Source organism: Electrona antarctica (genome assembly GCF_951216825.1).
Source record: "Electrona antarctica genome assembly, chromosome: 11".
NCBI lineage: Eukaryota > Metazoa > Chordata > Actinopteri > Myctophiformes > Myctophidae > Electrona > Electrona antarctica.
In genome coordinates this window covers 32,723,580-32,746,959 of record NC_136792.1, presented here as the reverse complement: position 1 = coordinate 32,746,959, position 23,380 = coordinate 32,723,580, and the positions used below count along the sequence as shown (strand labels likewise).

The 23,380-nt window shown below is 42.8% G+C and overlaps 2 protein-coding genes across 2 annotated transcripts; both read right to left on the bottom strand.

Annotated features, from left to right (window-relative positions):
* Positions 1 to 338: 338 nt before the first annotated feature.
* Positions 339 to 22,791, bottom strand: trpc6b (transient receptor potential cation channel, subfamily C, member 6b; the record flags this gene model as incomplete). Its single annotated transcript, XM_079513816.1, has 12 exons — positions 339 to 481; positions 2,191 to 2,266; positions 5,336 to 5,539; positions 13,619 to 13,814; positions 14,081 to 14,345; positions 15,362 to 15,589; positions 16,887 to 17,099; positions 19,939 to 20,107; positions 20,269 to 20,457; positions 20,933 to 21,317; positions 21,716 to 21,873; positions 22,576 to 22,791. 12 exons carry the CDS (start codon positions 22,789 to 22,791, stop codon positions 339 to 341), a joined length of 2,442 nt encoding a protein of 813 aa, XP_079369942.1.
* LOC306932913 (NFATC2-interacting protein-like) lies at positions 7,924 to 8,889 on the bottom strand (the record flags this gene model as incomplete). The annotated part of the gene is made up of 1 exon (XM_079514887.1): positions 7,924 to 8,889. One exon carries the CDS (start codon positions 8,887 to 8,889, stop codon positions 7,924 to 7,926), a length of 966 nt encoding a protein of 321 aa, XP_079371013.1.
* Positions 22,792 to 23,380: the final 589 nt, after the last annotated feature.

Genomic DNA, 23,380 nt, shown 5'->3' with positions numbered 1-23,380 from the left:
GTAAATCCGCCAAAATGTGAGCGAGTTATGAGTATTTTTGTTTTTTTCTGCTCTTTCCAATATGGCTAAGCAAAGCAAAGCAAAGTTACTATATTTACCCAGGGTAACTGGACTAAGCATCAGATACTTGTTTACAGCCAGGCCCTGCTCATAGAACATTTCATGGTAGTGGTTCAATGCCTTGCTCAAGGGCACTTCAGCGGTGGTAATTTTAACGTGCCGGTCCGGGGATACGAACTGGCGACCTTCCGGTATCAAGACCGCTCCGCAAACCGTTCGGCCACCGCTCCCGGGATTTTGGGAGGGAATAAAAAAGAAGGAGAAGAAACAGCAGCAGCTCAGTTCAGGTTTGGACCTTTAACGCCCGTGACTTGTTCCAGTTGCCTGGTGAGCCGGTTCAGGACATCTTCGTTGTGGCTCTTGGTTTCCAGGAGCTCGTAGCGTAAACTGGATATATCCTGCTTGATCTCCTTCAGCTCACCTGTGGGAAACATGGAAGTTAAACCATAAACAAACATAGCGTTGCTGTTGGGCAGGAACCTCATACAGTATGTATCATTTCTTTTGTTTTTCCTTTTTTTTCTTCAGATGCTTGGATTCTTTGTCTTTCTACAGTGTATTAAAAAAGCTCACAGAATTGAATTTTGTAACTCATTACGTCATATTGTTTCTTTATTGTTAATGGCATTTAATGTTGTGTTGGCACCATTTGTTTTATATCACCATTACATCACCTATGAGTTGTTAGACTTAGCGTTAGTTATTAGCGCCCCTCACTTCACACGGGTGTGATTTTTGAGTGGTGTAAACCACTCCTACAACTGGCTTTGTTAGTTTACATGTCTGTTCGTACCAAAAAATGAGCATGGTTGCTATGGTCACCCAGTTCACACGGGTGTGATTTCATTACGTCAGACATTACGTCAGACCACAGCTGATCAGTCTATATAAGACCTTACACCACTCAGTTCACACGGGTGTGATTTTTAAGGTATAATTGTTGGTGGTTGAAGTTAGTCCATTGAAGTGAATGTGAAAGCAGTTACCAGTGTCTACCTGTCTACCAGTGACATCATCGGTAGAAATTTAAACAAGACTTTTTGTTTGTGAAAAGTATTATAAGTATATAACAAGACTTGTGAATAAGTAATAACTACATTGGACCCAGGGGGTCACCTTTGGTTGGCAGAGAGAGAGAGTAGCACCAAGGATTACAGCTTAGGCAATTGGCACTGGGTGAAAAAAATGGGTTACAATAAAATGGTGTGATGAAAATGTTAAAAGAGAGATACAAATCACACCCGTGTGAAGTGAGGGGTGCTCTTATCATCATACATCATCATCATTTGCTCAGACACATCATGACGTACATTCTCCATTCATTGTCAATGGGAATTTAATGTTTGTGTAAGACGAAAATCTACACGAATAGCGAAGTGAGGAGCGCTCTTCGTACATCGTACATCATCATACAGAATTTGCATCCTCACCTTCGTCTTCAATCTTTGTGTTACGCAATGTTTGTGTTTACACAAATACTCAAAATTGTGCAAGCATTGTCAATGGCATTTAATGTTTGTGTCAGGACAAAGTTTGTGTTTACAAACACACTAAAAGCTGGACATAGGAGGGGCTAGCGCCCCTAAGAAAAGGTGCTTAATTACTTTACACCACTGGTCTTCATTAATGCTCATTATAAGATATAATATGGTACTATTTCTGTTCACTCACTCTGACTCTGTGTTTCAGAGGCCTGTGGACAGTCTACCAGTGACATCATCGGTAGAAATTGAAACGAGACTTCAATCCTTTTATTTTTTATTTATTTGTCAATGGCTTCAATGGCTTCTATTTCAGCATGCTACATTTCCAGGGAGAGCCTGTAGTTTTTATTAGCTACAAATCCTCATCAATTAGGCCTATGTCCTGGTATTTCTGGACTGTCCACAGACCACACTTTCTGAGACACAGAGCAATTAGGCAGAATGTTCCGGTGTCATCATCTTATAATGAGCATTAGTGAGAATTAACCAATTATATGGAGAATATAAATGAATGGGCCTAGTGTAAAGATTTAAGCTGGTAATTTTGCTGGGGACCCCCTGGAACCTCCTGAATGACCCCTGGGGGTTCCCGGACCCCACTTTGAGAACCAGGGGCTGTAATAGGAAAATAAATTGCTCAGCTTACCTTCATTGACTTCAGCATTGTCCTTATCAGTCTGTGCTTTTATGATGTATCTTTTTATGAGGCGATTCATGATCCTCTGTTAGGAGCAATAAAATAATCAAGATCATTTGGAACGGTGAAGTGATTCCATTATCTCCAAATGCAAAAGAAGCTAATCTATTAGTGCGTAATGTACAGCTTGCAATTGAAAAGTGATCTCATTGAATTCACACACTGGTACTAGTCTGTCATGTTAAATTCATGACTTTCATGCTTTAAAAAATCACACCCGTGTGAAGTGAGGGGCGCTCTTATCATTATACATCATCATACATCATCTCATGAACAACTGAATGTATGTGATTGGTTGGTTAAACAGACATTTGACGAATTTCTCCTTTCATTGTCAATGGCAATTATTGAGACGTGTGGGGACAAAAGCTGTATATAGAAGGGGCTAGCGCCCCTCAAACATCACATCCGTGTGAAGTGAGGGGGCGCTCTTATCATCATACATCATCTCATTCCGACCAATCAAAATTTGCGTCCTCACCTTCATCTTCAAGGTTTGTGTTTTTGCAATGTTTGTGTTTACACAAACACTCAAAACTGTCCATTCATTGTCAATGGCATTTAATGTTTGTGTTAGGACAATGTTTGTGTTTGCACACACCCTCAAAGCCGGACATATGGGGCTAGTGCCCCTCAAACATTGAGGGGTGCTCTTATCATCATACATCATGTCATTCCGGCCAATCTCAATTTGCGCCCAATGTTTGTGTTTACACAAACACTCAAAACTAGCCATTCATTGTCAATGGCATTCAATGTTTGTGTTTACATTTTTTTCGTCATAGGTGGTGGTAGTCATAGGTGGTAGCAAAACAATGTTTGTGTTTACGCAAACCCTCAAAGCTGGACATAGGAGGGGCTAGCGCCCCTCAAAAACAAAACTGAGTCTAACTAGAAAGATGCACTCCTGTGGAATTGGAATCGTCTAATCAGAAGAGGGCAGGAAATATACACATATTGTGATGACATTATTGTCCAATCCCATATTGTCCAATCATATGAGGGCAATTATAGGCTTGGGCGTGTAATCCTAATTGCCGAGGAGAGAACAAAAAGTATACTGTATATATAAGAAAGGCTAGATGGCTCGCCCATGCTGCTGGCTAATGGAGGGTGACCTCGCTACGTGGCGGTCATCTTGCTTCAGGTAGCTCGCCCGCTCATAACATTTGGGGCATTTTTAAATAACCATAACTTGCTAAATTTTCAACCGATTTTCAAACGGTTTGGTTTGTTATAAACGTCAGAGACGTCAGCATACTAATATGCTTTTATATGACGTTCATCGTCATATAAAAAATCACACCCGTGTATGATGGCCGCTCTTATCATCATAAGTCATACATCATCTCATTTTGGCCAATCCAATTTGCGTCATCACTTTTGTCTTAAATGTTTGCGTTTACACACTTTTGTCTTCAATGTTTGTGTTTACACAAACCCTCAAAGCTGGACATAGGAGGGGCTATAATAACATGAAGCAGATAAGCATTGTGAATCATAGCCACAAAATCAAAGTTACCATTTCCCACAATGTTGGGAGTTCCTACTGGCAGCAGCCTGCAAACACCTACAAACTCTGCAAGTGTAATGTAAACATACTGTACCACACAGTTTGGTTAAAATATACATTTACAAAAAATACATATATTTACTTCATGGTGATGCGATGAAGGACGATCTGATGCTCCGACACTGGTATCCTGATTCCTACTCAACTAAGATGAGATAAGATTAGAATTAATAATAATAATAATAATAATAATAATAATAATAATAATAATAATAATAATAATAATAATAATAATAATTATAATAATAATAATAATAATAATAATAATAATAATAGGGATTAATAAACTAAAGCCTTTGCACAAATGGGGCAGTGTAAGCCTGCACATAGTAATGATTTAGCATTGGCAAGCAGTGGCAAGTGGATCTGCGATTAGCCATCTAGTAGGCCTAACTCTAAACGCTGATTCTGGGGGACTGCAAGTCACACATTTGGCTTACAAAGTAAGCTCTGGTCAATCTACAGCAGGGGAAGTGCCCATTAAGTAAGTGCCAAGGAAACAATTGAGCACAACAAACAGGGACTAAACTGATTGCATTCGTCTGGTCTTACCACCTGGTAAAATAAACATAGCTGCAGACTGCTGCTATGTTTATACTGCTCGTACTGCTTCCCTGTCATCTATGCAGCTTCCTTTCTTACCTATCATCTATGGCGTTGTGAGCTTGTAGATCTGCTATTTTTGTCAATCTGATGAATAGTAACATTTTAAATGTCAGAGAAGGAAAACAATCAGTGTAAATGTTTCCATTTGTAAGAGTGTGAAAATGTGACCAGTATAGGTCAATTTTTCTACGTGTCGGGATTCCCCCCCCCCCCCCCCCTAAAACATCATACAAACAGCATAAGGCCTCACTCAGACCTTTACTGCATTGCTGTATGCTTGTTGGATGAATGTTGTGTAGTGTCATGGCCGCCCCAATGCATTTCCAATGGAAGTCACATGGTTTGTAGTCCACATTTTGGACTACAAGCTGTTGTATGGCTTTCGGCTGTGTTTCGACTGCGCCCCTCCCCCTCATACAACACAAATGTTGTGTCAAACCATGTGAGTGAGGCCTAAGCCAGCGGAATCTTCACTTCCGTTTTTTTTTTTTTTTTCTTTATCGCACCCGAACCGGAGTGTTATGAACACAGTTGTGAACCATATAATCAATGTATAGACATCAAAAGGCGATCTCGGTGGGGAGGGCGTTTGGACCAGGAGGTGTCCAAAGGCGATCCCTTGGTAAAATAGGTGGTAAAATAAAATTCTGTTTTTTATGTGGCCACACCCACCAGTTCATTAAGTATGCCTGGATAGTGGTGACCCACCTGAACTGAAGCCGCACCCACATCTGTTGTTGTATGATAAAGGGGGTGGGGTTAGGGAAGGGGATGATATTGTGACATGTCACTAACAGGGTCTATTAGAGTAATGTTAACTCCATAGACACATACAAAACAGAAAAAGTACAAAAATCACGGCACTCCATCTTTAAACTGACAGAGTTGTACTGCGTGCAATGTTAGCGATCTCACCTTATTAAGCTCCATGTCATCGTGCGTGTCACTGCGGCTGCTGGGTGGCAGCACACAGAACAGGCTCCTCGTCTTCAGCAGGAGGCCAACGAGGGGCTTGGGACTCGGTAAGAGGTTGAACGGCACAGGCAGCGTTCCACCACGTTCAAAGTACGAGAACCACAGTTTAGCTCTGGCAAACTTCCACTCCACGTCTGCATCGTCCTGTCACAGAGACACAAAGTAGTTTTATCGTTGCTGTCGGGCAGAAACCTCCTATCTCTGTATCTTTACTTTTTGTGAGTTTTTTTCACGTAAATTAACACCCTATGCCTACTTGATCATGCTACGGCATCACACAAAAGCATCAAGTAGCAAATCTGGTAAAATAAAAACATATCTGGTAAAATAAAAACATAAGCAGACTGCTGGTGCTTCATGGTTCGAGCTTAGATCTTTACTATGTTTGAATTTGAATCCTGAAAAGTAACTGTTTTGGATGTATCAGGTTCCACCTGACAGAGACGATTATTTACTTGAGAATTAAGTACAATCCTTTTATTTTCTTCCACTTGTACTTTTGACCCCCGCCATATGCACCCAAACTTACAAAGGTACATTATGAATTAACAACTTAAGCTGCACTATGTAACTTTCCTCTTCTACCCAGGATTTGAACCCATTTTCCTGTGAAAATGCAAACATTCTTACCATTGAGCTATCAGGGGATGAATTGTATAGCTGATTGGCAATTAATTGAGAGACGACATTACCCATATACTGTACAGTACATCCCTATAGAGCGTTGCAGTCCCGCCCCCTACCATGGACCAGGAAATGATTCTCCGTTCATTTTCCTCATAGACATTTCAGAAAGTATTTATTTAAAGACGTTTACACCGCGGACAAAGCCAACTCGAGTCGTGACAAATCATGACAACAAACACAATTTTTTGGGCCAAACAAATGATTAGAAAGAAGAAAAAAACGGCAGGTTACAACACTTTTTTTGTTGCTTTTCTTCTTTGTAATTATTTGTTTGGTCCAAAATATTGTTTGTGTTGTCATGAGTTGTCACGACTCGAGTTGGCTTTGTCCGCGGCGTAACCGTCTTTAAATAAATACTTTTTGAAATGTCTATGGGAAAAATGCATTGGGATTCATTTCCTGGTCCATGGTAGGGGGCGGGACTGCAACGCTCTATACAGGATGTACTGTACAGTATATGGGTAATGTCGTCTCTCAATTAATTGCCAATCAGCTATACAATTCTGCGACGCTCTATAGGACAGACTTATTCAAAATTAAGTTTATAAATATAATATTGTAAGCACATTAGTATTGTGTAAGCAAGACATCTTGCACAGTGAATGTTTATTCATATATTTATGACTTTATATATGGTGTACATACATAGCTAACAAATGCTTTGTTTTTGGTTTCTTCATTTACCATAAAGGAATCCAACACAAACCAACTAGAGCGGTGCCAGTTAGGCACTGGCCTACTTGGAACGATGCAAGTTGGAAATGCATGCCCCACCCAGTTATTATGTCTGTGTCCCTTTTATTCCCATATATGGAGTTCTTTGTCAGGCATGCCCAAATATGGAGTCTATGCAGATGTCAGAACATATTTGTGATGTCAGAACTGGCCAGCTCCATATATGGAGCCCGGGCAGAGGCCCTGTCCTGATTCCAGCAGAGGCCTTTTGTGGTGGTTCTGGACAACCGTGGGTCAGACCGACTTGACACCGGGTACCACTCCCTGTGGGGGTGTGAAACGTGTGTGGCAAATTTGAAGTCGGTGGGGCGAACGGTTCTTGACTACAGAGGTACACACAGACGTTAACGATGGAAGTTGAAGATCCATGCCCCACCCGGCTATGCAATACCCGTTCCACCTCCATCTGTCTGTGTCCCTTTTATGCCCATATATGGAGCTTTCTGATCTGTCTCTCTGTGTCCCTTTATTTCTATGGAGTTCTGTGTCAGGCATGCCCAAATAAGGTGTCAGCTCCATATACAGGCCTATATATATACAGCCTTGTATATGATTGTATAAAACGAATATGGGTAGGAGCTTATAAAAGTACACTTAATCCTACTCCTTTCCAGTCTGTGTCTCATAGGAGGGCTGTGGGCAGTTCAGAAACACGTCCACCAGTGACATCATCGATGGGGAATCCAAGATAATAGAAACTGCAGGCCGTCTTTTCCTGAAAAGTTGCAATGCAAAAATGGAAGCCATCGTTCTCACAATAATACAAATCTAAATATATTTTAACAAATCTTGTTTAAAAGAAATCTGCCTAACGATGATGTCACTGGTGTCTGAACTGCCCACAGCCCTCCTTTGAGACACAGTCTGAGTATAAAACAATTGTGGTATTATATCATGAACATTAGTGAGGACCAATTATAGGAAGAGAAGTGCCCGCCCACCCGCATGCGAGAAGTGCCCGCATGCGAGAAGTGCCCGCCCGCACGCGCACAGACCGAGTAGAAATAAATTGTGGTGTTTTATCATGAACATTAGTGAGGACCAAGTATATTATGAAGAGAGAAGTGGTCCTTTAATGTTCTAAATAAACAAATTAATTCATTAAATCAAGTCCACACATCAATAATGTCGCCATCCATCATGTCAAGCTGAGAGGGGGTCTGGCTGTGTGTAATCTTGTTGCCATCGAACAAGATGGTCATCTTGGGCCATCGCATGATGCTACCATAAGTGCTGAACAAGTACTGGCGAAGCACGGAGTCCAAGGCTGCGTCTCTGTGTAGTGAGTAGGTCCGTGTCGCATTCGTCTTGTTCTGGATTCTGATGCTGATGATGCCCTCGTCGCTCTCAGCGATGACGAGGCAGTCTATGATGTCAGCGATGCTGAGGCCGAGCTCTTTAACCGTGGAGTCAGTGGGAAGTTCTCGTTCCTCCCTCAGCAACAGGACACGTGAAGGCGGAACTTTGAGCTTGACGGACAGCTCTTCCAACGCCTTGCTTAACGGTGCAGAAGACAGCACTGTGACCCTGTGCAGGACGGAACGGCAGCGGAACTTCAGGGTGATCTCCCTGTCACCCTCTTCATCATCATCGTCGTCGGTGTTGGCGCATCCTTTCGTCGGTGTGGCGGGGACACTGTCATGCTGCCTGGCTCTTTGAAGGAGGGAGCTCATTGCATTTAGTTTTATGTTCATCTCATCAGTACTCCTCTGGTGGTTCGCCCACACCAATACTGTGGTGGGACTCACTGGTGGTGGTGGTGGAGGAGAGGTGGAGCGGATGCTTAACAATCGGTTGCTCTTCCGCAGCTCCTCGTCCTCCGAGTAGTCGGTTGAGATCACAGTGGTGGCGGAGCTCTTTGTCGGTGCTGTGGACTCAGGCAACAGCACATGGTCACCTGTGACGTCGTACCTAGCCAGCAGAGCAGCAGGCGTCACATTGAGATGCAGACAGCTGGACACCTTGTTTGAGTATATCGGCACCGGGGCAACGGTTGAAGGGTCAATAATGCGCCGGCGTTTGGGTGGGGTTATCACGGGGTAGATGTCTACATCGCTGTCACTGTCAGACATAGTGAGATTGGTTGAGTCAACACAAAAGAACTATGCAAATATGCGAATATAAGTCTGGATGATCCTTGTTTGCACCAAGCGGGTACCGTTAAAGCCCTTTAAGATACAGGAAATGCTCTGATGGGAGTTGAAAGGTTCAGGATTGAGTTAGAGATTCTTCAGTGCGTTGTGGAACCGCAGATTCACTGCTTTTATACTGTTCGGCGTCATGTACTGGGTGAAGTCACAGTGAGTCATCCATGTCCAAATATGGAGTTTCAGGTCAGCCGTAACCAAACATGAAGTGTATGATGTCAGACTAGCAACAGTGGTAACTATTGAGTAACTATGGCGACCTGCTGTACTGTAGACAACCGTGGTTGATGTGAAAGCCTTCTTTCTCAACAGCGCAGGGTCTCGGACAACATAGTCATCTATGACGGTAAAGTATGACTCCACATTATGGCTGACTTCCACTATCATTAAAATTAGCTTAAGGACCGGCGACTGACGGTGCAACACGTTGTCACGCTCATGTCGCCGTGACTCAGCCATAACCATAATTATAAATTGTCCAGAGCCGCCGATCCAACCAATATGCCCATATATAGGCATTCCAATATATGGGCATATACTGATGACGTCAAGGATCTCAATATATGGGAAAAAAGGGACAAGGACTGCCAGATACAGATATCTCCATATATGGGCACAAAACAGTCAGGCGGTTACAACAGGTACTCTGACAAAGCCCTGACACGCCACACACTGAACTTGAAGTACTCTCAAAATGGGTACTGCTTTTACTGCAAGTACCCTTCTACATGCCCATACATGATGTCATCAATTAGCATGTCATATAACTGACATAGTTGAAGCCTCTTATGCCCATATATGAAGAATGTGTCGTCATAGTGCTGGCATTATAGACTGGCCTCCAGGTACTATGATACTGTAGTCAGTATTGTGACGGTCAAATGGGATATTGCATGACCGAGGAGCATGCGCTCCCACCAGGCGCACACACACACACACACACACACACACACACACACACACACACACACACACACACACACACACACACACACACACACACACACACACACACACACACACACACACACACACACACACACACGCTTCTGTGTGAAGAAATTTATTTCCTGTCCTGGTATACTCAAAGAAAATGAAACATAAGATGGGTGATAAAAATTGAATATTGTTTAACCCATCTACTGCCACCTGGTGGACGCAGAGCCAACCGCAGACGGCTGAGCCGTTTGTAGTGTGACACGCTGGATTCACATCCTGTTTGGGCGGCCATCTTAGATGCTAAATAAATGGCATCAATGCTAGCGAGCTAAAATGAAGCCATCCTTGCTCTAGAAAGCGCCAATGTTTCCATCTATTCTAGATCACCGGATAATCAGCAAAGACCTCCGAACATTGCACGTTTTATCCAAACCATGGAGAGCTCCGTAGATTTTGAGTTATTCAGCTCTTTAGTCAGCCTGTAAAGGGAAGTGAGCGGCAGCGCGGTTGCGCAATCCGGTCTAGGATCACTAAAGAAGGAAAGGCCAAGTAAAAAAAAATTAAATAAATCAGCGATCCGGTTTGATATCAATAATAAAGCTTATCAGACGGAACGTTACGCCAGAAGCAGTTGCCGGTTGGATTCCAACTGGCGGAACCTTCCGTCAGGAGCAGTAAATTTGTTAAAATATGTTTGAATATTTAACCCCAAAATGTAGTGTACGGAAAAAGCATGTTAGCAATTGTTCCAGTAAGTGAGGTACCAGGAACATATATAAATTTACAGAAGTGAGGCAGCCGTTTTTTTTTTTTTTTGTCTTTGTCTTTTTTTTTGTCTGCCCACTCTCTCTTCTTTTTCTCCTTCTGAAATGTACACTCTGAAGCGATATTGCCCTTTGCCCCTGTTAAGTGTTGACTTGATGCCATATGTAGTCCTGAAGAAAGCAAGGATGTTACAGAGACACTGGAGATGGAGTCACTTGGAGGGGGGAGGGAGGGAAGAGGGGTGAAAGAAAAAAATCCTGGGAACTGCACTTGTGTCCTATGTATGCATAGAAATGCTGTTATTGTACTGCTTTTTCCAAATAAAATAAATATTATAAAAAAAAGAAGTGAGGCAGCCGGGAGCAAAGAGATTCTATATAAAGAGGCAAAACTCCCATTAAGTCCCATAGTAACAACCAGCACCCAGTGCCTCCGCGATATTGGAGTGATGAGTCTGACGTAACTTCTGGTTACTTTAAAAAACGTCATGCTGTACAAAACAAAAACTTGTTTATATCATATTCTACTATGATATATTTATTTACCCAGTTATTTATCATATTAATGAATGGATCAAAGCAGAAATTAGTAACACTAGACCTTTACGTGCCCATCGGCCACCAGCCTATTTGAGAACGATGCAATTTGGGAACCTAATAATACCCGTTGTCATCTTGTCATAGCACCCGTTTTAACTGTCTGTCTGTGTCCCACATGGAGATCTATGTATCTGCCTGTGTGTGAAGAGGGCAAACTGACTGACTGTGACTGTGGTTAAGTAGGCTAATCAATTGTCAGGTGTGGGGTTGCCATGGCAATCAATTGGCTGAGGCAGAGGCTGGAAATTGCACAGGTGAGGGGATTTAGGCTGATTAGGCCCACTGGCAGAGCCTGACCAGAGCCTTTTGTGGTGGTTCTGGATAACCGTGGGTCCGACCGACTCGAGTCCAGGCACTGCACTCCCTGCGGGGGTGTGGAACGTGTGTGTCGAATATGAAGTCAGTGGGGCAAACGGTTCTCGAGGTACGTGCATTACAACCGTACACACACGCAGACACACATGCATGCATGCAGAGACGTGGCGGCGTGGGGCATTTATAGTAGGATATTCATTCAGAATGTCAGTGTGCATGTGTGCTCATGCACGTGTGCGCGCATGCTTGGGGCGTTCCATAGACAAAGCGTTGCCGCCGTATTGGAGTGATGGCGGCAGCGCTACCGCTGCGCCATCTAGTGGTGATTCCAAGTAGTTGAGGAGTTCCGCCTAGAATCTCTTTGCCGGGAGTTCCATTTTAGGTATCAAGAAGAGTGTGGTTTGTGAAAGAGACTCTTTTAAGGCCAATACTAAACCATAATTAGAAATGTTTAAACCAAACCAGTTTGGTCACGGAACATTTCTGAGGGTTTAGCTCAGAATCCATTCAGAGCTTTTGGACAAAGGATCCTGCCGTGGCCTATTTTTTACATTTTTGAGCAATACATTGACTGACTTCATGGTTTACTACTTACTAGATTTTTGGAAAATAGAAGATCTACAATTTTTGGTTCGATTCCTTTTTTTGATAGGCTACTTGACTCATTACAATTTACAATTACAATTTAGGCATTTAGCAGACGCTCTTAATCCAGAGCGACTTACAATAAGCAAGAACAAAAAGCATGGGAATACATCACATATGTAAAAATGCATTTATCGCGAAACATGCGTAAGCTAAGAACGTGACTAGAACATATCTATATAATGACACTATACATATAAACTATAACTAGAACATATCTATATAATGACACTATACATATAAACTACACATATATGCTATACTATGCTGTACATATATACTATGAAGTGCTATGACTACATACAATGCACTTATTGTGCTGTCTACATGACATGCTATAAGTCTGTTTCAAATGCTATAGGTCTAAGAAGTGCTGTCTAAGGGGGGTAGGGTAAGTGCTATGGGCCATGATGGAGTCTGAAAAGGTGGGTTTTCAGACTACGGCGGAAGATCGGGAGTGATGCTGCAGTTCTGATTGCAACGGGAAGTGCATTCCACAGTTTTGGGGCCAGAAGGGAGAAGAGTTTGGGACGTGTGGAGCGTTGTCCCGGCGTTTTTAGTGAGGGTACTTCCAGCTTCCCTGCGTTGGCTGATCTGAGTGCGCGGGAGGGTTTGTAGGGTTCAATCATGCTGGCAAGATATGGGGGAGCCATACCTTTGGTTGCTTTAAATGCCAACATCAGAGTTTTGTATTCTGTGCGGGCAGCGACCGGGAGCCAGTGCAGGGAGCGGAGCAGGGGGGAGACATGTGAGAATTTTGGCTGGTTGAAGACCAAGCGAGCTGCGGCATTTTGGATCAGTTGGAGAGGCTTCAGTGCACATGCCGGTAGGCCAGTAAGGAGAGAGTTACAATAGTCAAGTTTTGACAGGACTGTTGTCTGGATTAGGAGCTGGGATGATTCCTGGGTGAGGAACGGTCTAATTCGTCGTATGTTATAGAGTGTGAACCTACAGGATCGAGTGACAGCTGTGATGTGAGTTTTGAATGAGAGCTGACTGTCCAGGACAACACCAAGGTTCCTGGCTGTTGGGACAGACGTTACCAGGGAGACATTTAAAGGAACTTTGCGTTGCGGGACATAAAATAAATCTGAGTTTGAACATTTATATTTGTATTTTGAAATCTTGTTCTTCATTTTAATTTAATTATTGTTACTTTTACTGTTGCTTTTGAAATAAAATTGCATATTTTATTTCAAAAGCAACAGTTTTGTGTTTGCTTTTTGGGCTGCAATACAATGGTGTTACAATATTACCTATACCTATTATAATACCTTTATTTTTAGTTCTTTAATATAACTCAGATATAAAATGTTATGGTTCTGATTGTTATAGGTTATTGATACATGTATGTACTTATTGGGCTGGTAAAGGGTGAATAAAGATCCTACCTCGATCTCCTGGAAGGAGCTGTTGAACATGGCGATGAGCATGTTCAGCAGGACGATCACCATGATGATGTTGTACACACCGTACAGAACATAGCCGATGTTTTCTATGAACTTGTGGTCCGTTGTCAGGACCACTGACTTGACTTCGGACAAGCCAAATATGGCCCAGAACAACGTTTTGAAGCTCTCTTCAACCCTGTTGGGAAAGAACGACAAGAAATGCCCCCCATCAGATGAAACCCATCTGCTATTTGAGGTCATTATTGATTAAATATCCCTCGGGGCATTGATGTGAAATATACAACCGCTGTTTCCATGGCGATGATTTGTAATGTTACATCTATGTGGAGGACACTCCTGAGAGAGTGCAAACTGGTCCATTTCGGATCCGTTTGCGCGCCCTCAGAGTAAAATTACCATGCGACTTGAAGGCGTACATTCTTTGCATTTGAGGGCACTCACGTCGTGAAGGCGTCGTTGTACTTGGCTCCCAGATAGTAGGAGTACAGGTTGAACATGCCGATCATGAAGGCCACAAAAACCGTGATGAAGATCACCATGAACTTGAAGATGTCCTTCACGGTCCTACCCAGGGAGATCTGCAGCGGGCCGAAGCTCTCGTTGGCCGGCAGGATGTAGGCGATGCGAGAGAAGCTCAGCACGACGGCCACGGCGTAGAGGCCCTCTGAGATGAGCTGAGGGTCCGACGGCATCCAGTTGATGCGGGCTGAAACACATCAAATGAATTAATGAAATAAAGGTTTCATGACATTCATTTTCATTTATTCTTTTAGGTTTTATAACCTCAATTACACTCACACAACCTGAACTTTGAACATTCAGTGGATTTTCTGTGGTATGGGGTTTTCTCTGTGTGTTCTGAAGCCTTTTGAGCTGCAATGAAAACAGGCAAACGGTGACATCTGCCTGCAAATTGTAATGTCATGGGATTTGTGGACTCTTACATCACAGTCCACAGGAAAATCTGAGCACTTGTTTGAGCCAGAAAACCACAGAACATCTACTGAATGTTAAAAGTTCAGGTATGTTGGTGCAATTGAGCTCAGAAAACCTAAAAGAAAATAAGAAAAGTTACAAAAACTTTGTTTTACGTCACAATCCCTTTAATTAAACATCGGTTTAAAAGCATCAGTGTCATTTTATACGTAAGCTAGTGGGATATTGAACTGGGGACCTTTCGGTTACCAAATGCCCTCTAACCTTTAGGCCACCTCTGTACTCAAATGTTTTACTTAAGTATCAATACTGCAATGTAGAACTATACTCCGTTAGTCCGTTACAAGTAAAAGTCCTGAAAACAAAATGGACTTGAGTAAAAGTACAAAAATATTGGCATCAAAATGTACTAGTTATGCAGAATGTCAGTTCAAATGTATACAAATATTTTGAAAATAGCACAAGCTCACAATGCGTCGCATCGTGATGCATTGTGAGCTTGTAGATCGGCTATTTTCAAAATATTTGTATACATTTGAACTGAAATGATCGAGACATTCTGGCCAAAATGTATATAGGAAGTGTTTTGTATGTTTTGTAATAATAACCAAAATCTACGAAGAAGTAACTGAAATGTTGAAATAAATGCAGTGGTGTAAAAGTACAATATTGTATGCCTCAAAATGGTACTTAAGTACAGTATTACTTAAGTAAATGTACTTATAGTTACTACCACTGCTGCTGCCCCAGGCTATGAATGGATGAAAGGCTGAACCCTGCACTCACCCAGCTGAAAGTACTGGATGTGAGATGGCAAGGTGATGTTGGCTAGGTCTGTGTAGTACCGGTCAACATAACACTGGGCTGCGTGTGCATGCCAGAAGGCCATCAGTCTGGCCATGAAGGAAGTCACAAAAATAGCCTGGATGCCAAAATCGAGCAGGTTCCACGGTTCCGAGAGATACTCCCGGATATCCTGAGACCAGATGTTCTGACAGCCTGCCCATATCTTCCCTGTAACAACAAGAATCACATTATGAGAATGGGGTCCACTCTTCTCGCTTTCCACGTGAATGCATAATTCCTGTCATTTCCTGAGCTGGTTTTGCTGCTGATGCAAGACTGATGCAGTCATGAAATCACACCTTTCGTATCAATCTGTGGGTGGTTTTTGGCATCAACCATAAATTTGCAATAGCATTGACCATGATGACCTCAGATTGTTCGACATGGCATATAAAAGCAGCGATGGAAAAAGTACTCACATAGTAAAAGCATAAATACTGCAATATAGATAATACTCTGTTACTGATAAGTCCCTTATTAAAAATGCGTTAAAGTTAAAATTGTGTTAAAGTACAAAAGTATCTGCCTCAAAATTTACTTAAAGTACCAAAAGAAAATTTACTCATTGTGCAGAATATCCAATTCAAAGTTCAACATGTCTAAAAAGAAATGTCATTGTGAGCTTGTAGATAGGCTATTTTCAAATGGCAGAAAGCTATATAGGGCTGAAGTATGTTTTGTAATAATAATCAAAATCTACAAAGTAACTAGTAACTAAAGTTTTCAAATAATTGTAGTGGAGTTAAAGTACAATATTTGCCTTTGATATGTAGTGAAGTAGAATTAAGAGTACTCAAGTAAAGTAAAAAAAAATACCTCACATTGTACTTAAGTACAGTACTTGAGTGCATGTATTTAGTTATCTACACCACTTGATATGCAGCTGTGGAAAAAGTAAGTACATTTAGTTGAGTACTTTATATTTCTACTCCACTACATTTCAGAGGCAAATGTTGTACATTTTACTCCAGTATAATTATCTGACAGCTTTCATTACTAGGCCTACAGTAGTTATTTGTAATACATTATGATATATGTTAAGTGGTCGGCTGGGTGGGCTGCAAATGCTTTTTGAGATTTTCAAAGTGGGCCCTGATGCACAAAAATGTTGTGGGAACCACTGGGTTTACACATTATATAGTCTCACGTAGCCAGACAACCATTCCACAATCTTCGAATGCTATATAGAGTATAGAAGCTGCCATTTCCATTCACAGATCTTTATATGTATTTTGTTTTATTTCCATTTCTGCTAAGCATCAAGCTATATGCTTAGATGATTTCTATTTATATTAGGATAAATTTGCGCGACTGTAAAGACAAATGGAAGTGGGGAGGAGGCTCCACTTCCACTATATTCATGATAGAGCTTCCGTTGCTCCAGACTGTATGACGGAACTCAAGGAAGCATTTGAAAATTGCGAGAGACAACCGTCTGGCAACGCAAGACTACACATTATATGACCTATGACCCAGGATATGATAAGGATCTCCGTCCAGTTGAAGGTGGTGGTCTTCATGCGGAACAGCTGCGCGGGGTAATCGTGGCTGGTCATGTTGGGCAGCAGCGCCGTGCCGTCGAAGCGGTCGGCCGCGTTCAGGACCAGCAGGCCCAGGAACATCATGAACGACGCCGCGTGGACCACGAACTTCAAGAAGGGTCCTCGCATGACTCTACCTATCTGAGAGGAGTGATGGGCCAAAGATCAAAAACAATAAAGACCAAAGATTCATGACGAGACAAAACCACTTTAAGCCCGGTAACGTGTCACGCATGCAAATATGAGCTTGTAGGTCTGCTACTGTATATGTTCAACATACCACTAACCTTATGTTGCTTTGTCTGGCTTATTAGCCAGGCTAGGTCATCTCATCTCTATGTTCCCTGGGTTCTATGTTCCCTGCTTACATTAGGGTTATTGTAAGTGGGTTGTAAGCGGGGAACATAGAAACCGGGGTACATAGAACCCAGGGTAGATAGAACCCGGGGAACATAGAACCCGGGGAACATACAGTAGAACCTGGGTAGAAACCTTACAGTTGAGTGCTATGCGGTACATTACACTCATTTGGGTGCTATGCGGTACAGGAGTAGGTACTCCCTTACATTTGGGTGCTAACTGCTAACATTACACTAACCTTACAGTTGGGTGCTATGCGGTACACGTACATTACACTAACCTTACAGTTGGGTGCTATGCGGTACACGTACATTACACTAACCTTACAGTTGGGTGCTATGCGGTACATTACACTATAACCTTATAGTTGGGTGCTAACATTACACTAACCTTACAGTTGGGTGCTATGCGGTACATTACACTAACCTTACAGTTGGGTGCTATGCAGTACATTACACTAACCTTACAGTTGGGTGCTATGCAGTACATTACACTAACCTTACAGTTGGGTGCTATGCGGTACATTACACTAACCTTACAGTTGGGTGCTATGCAGTACATTACACTAACCTTACAGTTGGGTGCTAACATTACACTAACCTTACAGTTGGGTGCTATGCGGTACATTACACTAACCTTACAGTTGGGTGCTATGCGGTACATTACACTAACCTTACAGTTGGGTGCTATGCAGTACATTACACTAACCTTACAGTTGGGTGCTATGCGGTCCATTACACTAACCTTACAGTTGGGTGCTAAGCAGTACATTACACTAACCTTACAGTTGGGTGCTATGCAGTACATTACACTAACCTTACAGTTGGGTGCTATGCAGTACATTACACTAACCTTACAGTTGGGTGCTATGCGGTACATTACACTAACCTTACAGTTGGGTGCTATGCAGTACATTACACTAACCTTACAGTTGGGTGCTATGCAGTACATTACACTAACCTTATAGTTGGGTGCTATGCGGTACATTACACTAACCTTACAGTTGGGTGCTATGCGGTACATTACACTAACCTTACAGTTGGGTGCTATGCAGTACATTACACTAACCTTATAGTTGGGTGTTATGCGGTACATTACACTAACCTTACAGTTGGGTGCTATGCGGTACATTACACTAACCTTACAGTTGGGTGCTAACATTACACTAACCTTACAGTTGGGTGCTATGCAGTACATTACACTAACCTTACAGTTGGGTGCTATGCGGTACATTACACTAACCTTATAGTTGGGTGTTATGCGGTACATTACACTAACCTTACAGTTGGGTGCTATGCGGTACATTACACTAACCTTACAGTTGGGTGCTATGCAGTACATTACACTAACCTTACAGTTGGGTGCTATGCAGTACATTACACTAACCTTATAGTTGGGTGCTATGCGGTACATTACACTATAACCTTACAGTTGGGTGCTATGCGGTACATTACACTAACCTTATAGTTGGGTGTTATGCGGTACATTACACTAACCTTACAGTTGGGTGCTAACATTACACTAACCTTATAGTTGGGTGCTATGCAGTACATTACACTAACCTTACAGTTGGGTGCTATGCAGTACATTACACTAACCTTACAGTTGGGTGCTATGCGGTACATTACACTATAACCTTACAGTTGGGTGCTATGCGGTACATTACACTATAACCTTACAGTTGGGTGCTATGCGGTACATTACACTAACCTTATAGTTGGGTGTTATGCGGTACATTACACTAACCTTACAGTTGGGTGCTATGCGGTACATTACACTAACCTTATAGTTGGGTGTTATGCGGTACATTACACTAACCTTACAGTTGGGTGCTATGCGGTACATTACACTAACCTTACAGTTGGGTGCTATGCAGTACATTACACTAACCTTACAGTTGGGTGCTATGCGGTACATTACACTAACCTTACAGTTGGGTGCTATGCGGTACATTACACTAACCTTATAGTTGGGTGCTATGCGGTACATTACACTAACCTTACAGTTGGGTGCTATGCGGTACATTACACTAACCTTACAGTTGGGTGCTATGCGGTACATTACACTAACCTTACAGTTGGGTGCTATGCGGTACATTACACTAACCTTACAGTTGGGTGCTATGCGGTACATTACACTAACCTTACAGTTGGGTGGTATGCGGTACATTACACTAACCTTATAGTTGGGTGTTATGCGGTACATTACACTAACCTTATAGTTGGGTGCTATGCAGTACATTACACTAACCTTACAGTTGGGTGCTATGCGGTACATTACACTAACCTTATAGTTGGGTGCTATGCGGTACATTACACTAACCTTACAGTTGGGTGCTATGCGGTACATTACACTATAACCTTATAGTTGGGTGCTATGCGGTACATTACACTAACCTTACAGTTGGGTGCTATGCGGTACATTACACTATAACCTTACAGTTGGGTGCTATGCGGTACATTACACTATAACCTTATAGTTGGGTGCTATGCGGTACATTACACTATAACCTTACAGTTGGGTGCTATGCGGTACATTACACTATAACCTTATAGTTGGGTGCTATGCGGTACATTACACTAACCTTACAGTTGGGTGCTATGTGGTACATTACACTAACCTTACAGTCGGGTGCTATGCGGTACAGTAGGGCCAGTACGGGCAGACCCACACCCACACACAGAACCAGGAGGAGCTTCATGGCTGTGGTCTGCTGTCTCAGTCCAGATAGGTTCTCGTACCAGATGGACAGGAGCTGCTGCTGGCAGTTGGGGTGTGCGACAAACTAGCAGTGTGCGTGTTTGTGTTCAGAAAGGGGTAAACAGAATGATGAGGAATGGAGTTCAGTTTGAAAAACAGACAGACAGACAGACAGACAGACAGACAGACAGACAGACAGACAGACAGACAGACAGACAGACAGACAGACATGTAGTGTCTCTTTACCTTTTTCAGCTCATATTTGATGGCCAGCTTCAGCCTGAATAGGCTCTGTCTGTCTGAGGGTGAACAGTCTTTGTCCCATGTTTCAGTGTCACCGTTCAGTATGGCCTCCACCTCCTCTGTGTTACGGCACAGGTCCAGCAGTCCCACCACAAAGTCTTTACACTGCATGGACAGTCTCTTGTAATCATTCTGTAATGTGCAAAAACAAAATAAAAATACAACTTCCAGAGGAGATTTGGAGACCCATGTTGAATACGGTTCACTGCAGCTTATTTCATATTTACATGTTGATTTCAGCTCTGACACTTATTTCAGACATGCTCTAGTATGTGAAGAGTCATTAACTCATTTTGGAAAAAAAAAGAAAAAGCCCTGAACTTGCGCGATGGCAGGCGATCAGTCAAATCTGGTCACCATTGTGTGTGTCAGTATCAGAGAGAGAGAGAGAGAGCGTGCATGTGTGCATGGATTGTGCACTCCTAGTTTTCCTCACACTCACAACGCCAATCAGCAGTCAGCTAATGAATATGAATGGCTAACAGCTACAATATCATGTAAATATCAGTATGTTTATAAGTGTGTGTATAAGATACTCAGGAATATTCCGAACACACAACTAAAAAGGCTCAAATCTGGCAGATTTAATATGCCTACTGTACAGTACCTTGAACTCTTTCTCCGTGTTGGCCAGCACCGCCAGCTCATTGCTCAGCTCCAGGGCTGCCATCACAGGGTCCCTGTGGGACAGAGACAGATACGCTGGGGTGGCCAAGCCTTTATAGGCGTTGATGCGAGACTGCGAATGGCTAAAGGAATCCTGCCTCTGCTGGTCGCTGCAGGCACCACACTGGCAGAAGTAGTCGTGGGGCTTCTGGATGCAGGCCCCCCTCAGCAGGAGTGTGTGGACGATCTCGTACTCGTGGCACTGCGAGGCCAGGATGATCGGCGTGATGTCGCGGGAGAAGCGCGTGCCGTCCTCGTCGTAGGCAAAGAAGTCGTCGTCGTCGTTCGTCGTCGTTCCCGCGGCGTGGCCGAGGCCGGCGGTCAGCCTTTGGCCGTCGGCAGTGGTGGGAAAAGTACTCAAATGTTTTACTTAAGTAAAAGTATCAATACAATATTAATATAGGTATACTCAGTTATAAGTAAAAGTCCGGAATTAAAAATGTACTTAAAGTACCAAAAGCAGAAAGTACTCTTTATGCAGAATGTATAATTTCAGGTTTTCAAATGTATAAAAATATATTGAAAATGCCTAAATGTATATAGGGCTGGAGTGGTTTAGGCTATGTATGTTTTGTAATAATAATGAAAATCTACAAAGTAACTACAGTTTTCAAATATAAGTAAAAGTGCTCCAAATAGAAAATACTACGGTAAAGTATAAAAATACAACAGTTGTACAACTGTTACTTAAGTATAGTGCTTAAATAAATGTTATACTTTCCACCTCTGGTTGTCGGCGAACGCCTCGTGGCCCAGCAGGGCCTCCACGATGCGGACGTAGCCTTTACTGATGGACAGGAGCAGGGCGTCGCCTATCCTGGCCAGGTTGGCTCTCCTCAGCAGGAGCTTGGTCACCTCCAGGTGTTCGTTGGCCACGGTCAGCTGCAGAAACGAACACAATACAACAAAATGTTGGAAACAAAAAAATAAAGGACAACATAGAAAATGTGTCCGAAACCCACAAATGGGCCCCCGGCCCACTGTTTGGGAACCAGTGGGCTAGAACAATGCCGATCGACGTTGTACAGCAGTTAGGTGATTCAGCAGCAGTAAGTTAGTAACACATAGACGTAAAGATGCCGAGATACATTACTATAGCTTAGCTATAGCATTATTGTCGCGATGAGAGTACGCGTGCGATGAAAGTACGCGCGCGATGAAAGTACGCCCGCGATGAAAGTACATGCGCGATGAAAAAGTACATGTGCATTGTGAGCTTGTAGATCTGCTGTTTTCAAAAGATTTGTATACGTTTGAAATTTTGAAATTAGACATTCTGCATAATGGACACTTTTATTTTTGTTACTTTAAGTACATTTTGATGCCAATATACGTTTGTACTTGTACATTTTGAATTCCAGACTTTTATTGGATGTAGTATCCAATATTTCTATATTGCAGTATTGTTACTTTTACTTGTAGTAAAACTTTTCAGTACTTTTTCCACAACTCGTGATCTTTCTTTCTGGCAGCTCCTAAATGACATGCAGTTAACACGCTCACAGCGTGTCGTATTGTGCCACATTGTGAGCTTGCAGATCTTCCATTTTACTTTCGTGTGGCACACTATAGTAGAGCGTTAACCTGCAGAGCGTTCAGGCCCATGTAGTTGACACAGTTGACGTCGAGGTGGACCATGGGGTCCTCCAGCATCCTCTTCACCTCGGGAGCGTTGCCGTACTCTGCGGCTTCCAGAAACATCTCTTCCGTCGCGGAGAGGCTGTAGGACTGTGCACAGAACATGGAGCCGGGTCCCCGTGCAGCCTGCCGGTGGGCTTTGGCCTTGGCGTGTCGAAGCATCATGCCGCATTTATCGTCATGCACTGCTCGGTCTACTGCACACACACACACACACACACACACACACACACACACACACACACAAGTAGACATGTTTGAGTTAAAACTAAGACCTGAGGCCGATTCTACAATACCTTCTAAATCAGTAGTTCTCAAACGTATTTCTGTCAACTAAGGACTGCCCCATGTATTTGGCCACTGACCCCCATCTGAAAATGTTTTGTGACAGGGACCCCCATTAGAGAATACTTGTAGATCGGCTATTTTTTGGGCAAAAGAGGTTTGGTGTAGACAAAACCAGGATAATAGCATTTGAGCATGATGTTTGATCACAAACGGACCAATCCTGCAAACTTTGGAAGGCAATCTTAGCCAATGGGGATGGAATATAGGGAAGCGGAATATGGTGAAGCGACTGTGGAGATACCGAATTGCGTGATGTATGGATAATATATGTATACGAGTAATCTACAGAAATGTGTTTTGCCAAAATCTGCCTCATGGTGGCGCTATAACAGGCTGTTGTGGAAAATTTGGGGCAGAGGTTCGTCGTTGGCATCCAGGGAGTGTATGTGCACAGTTTGGCATC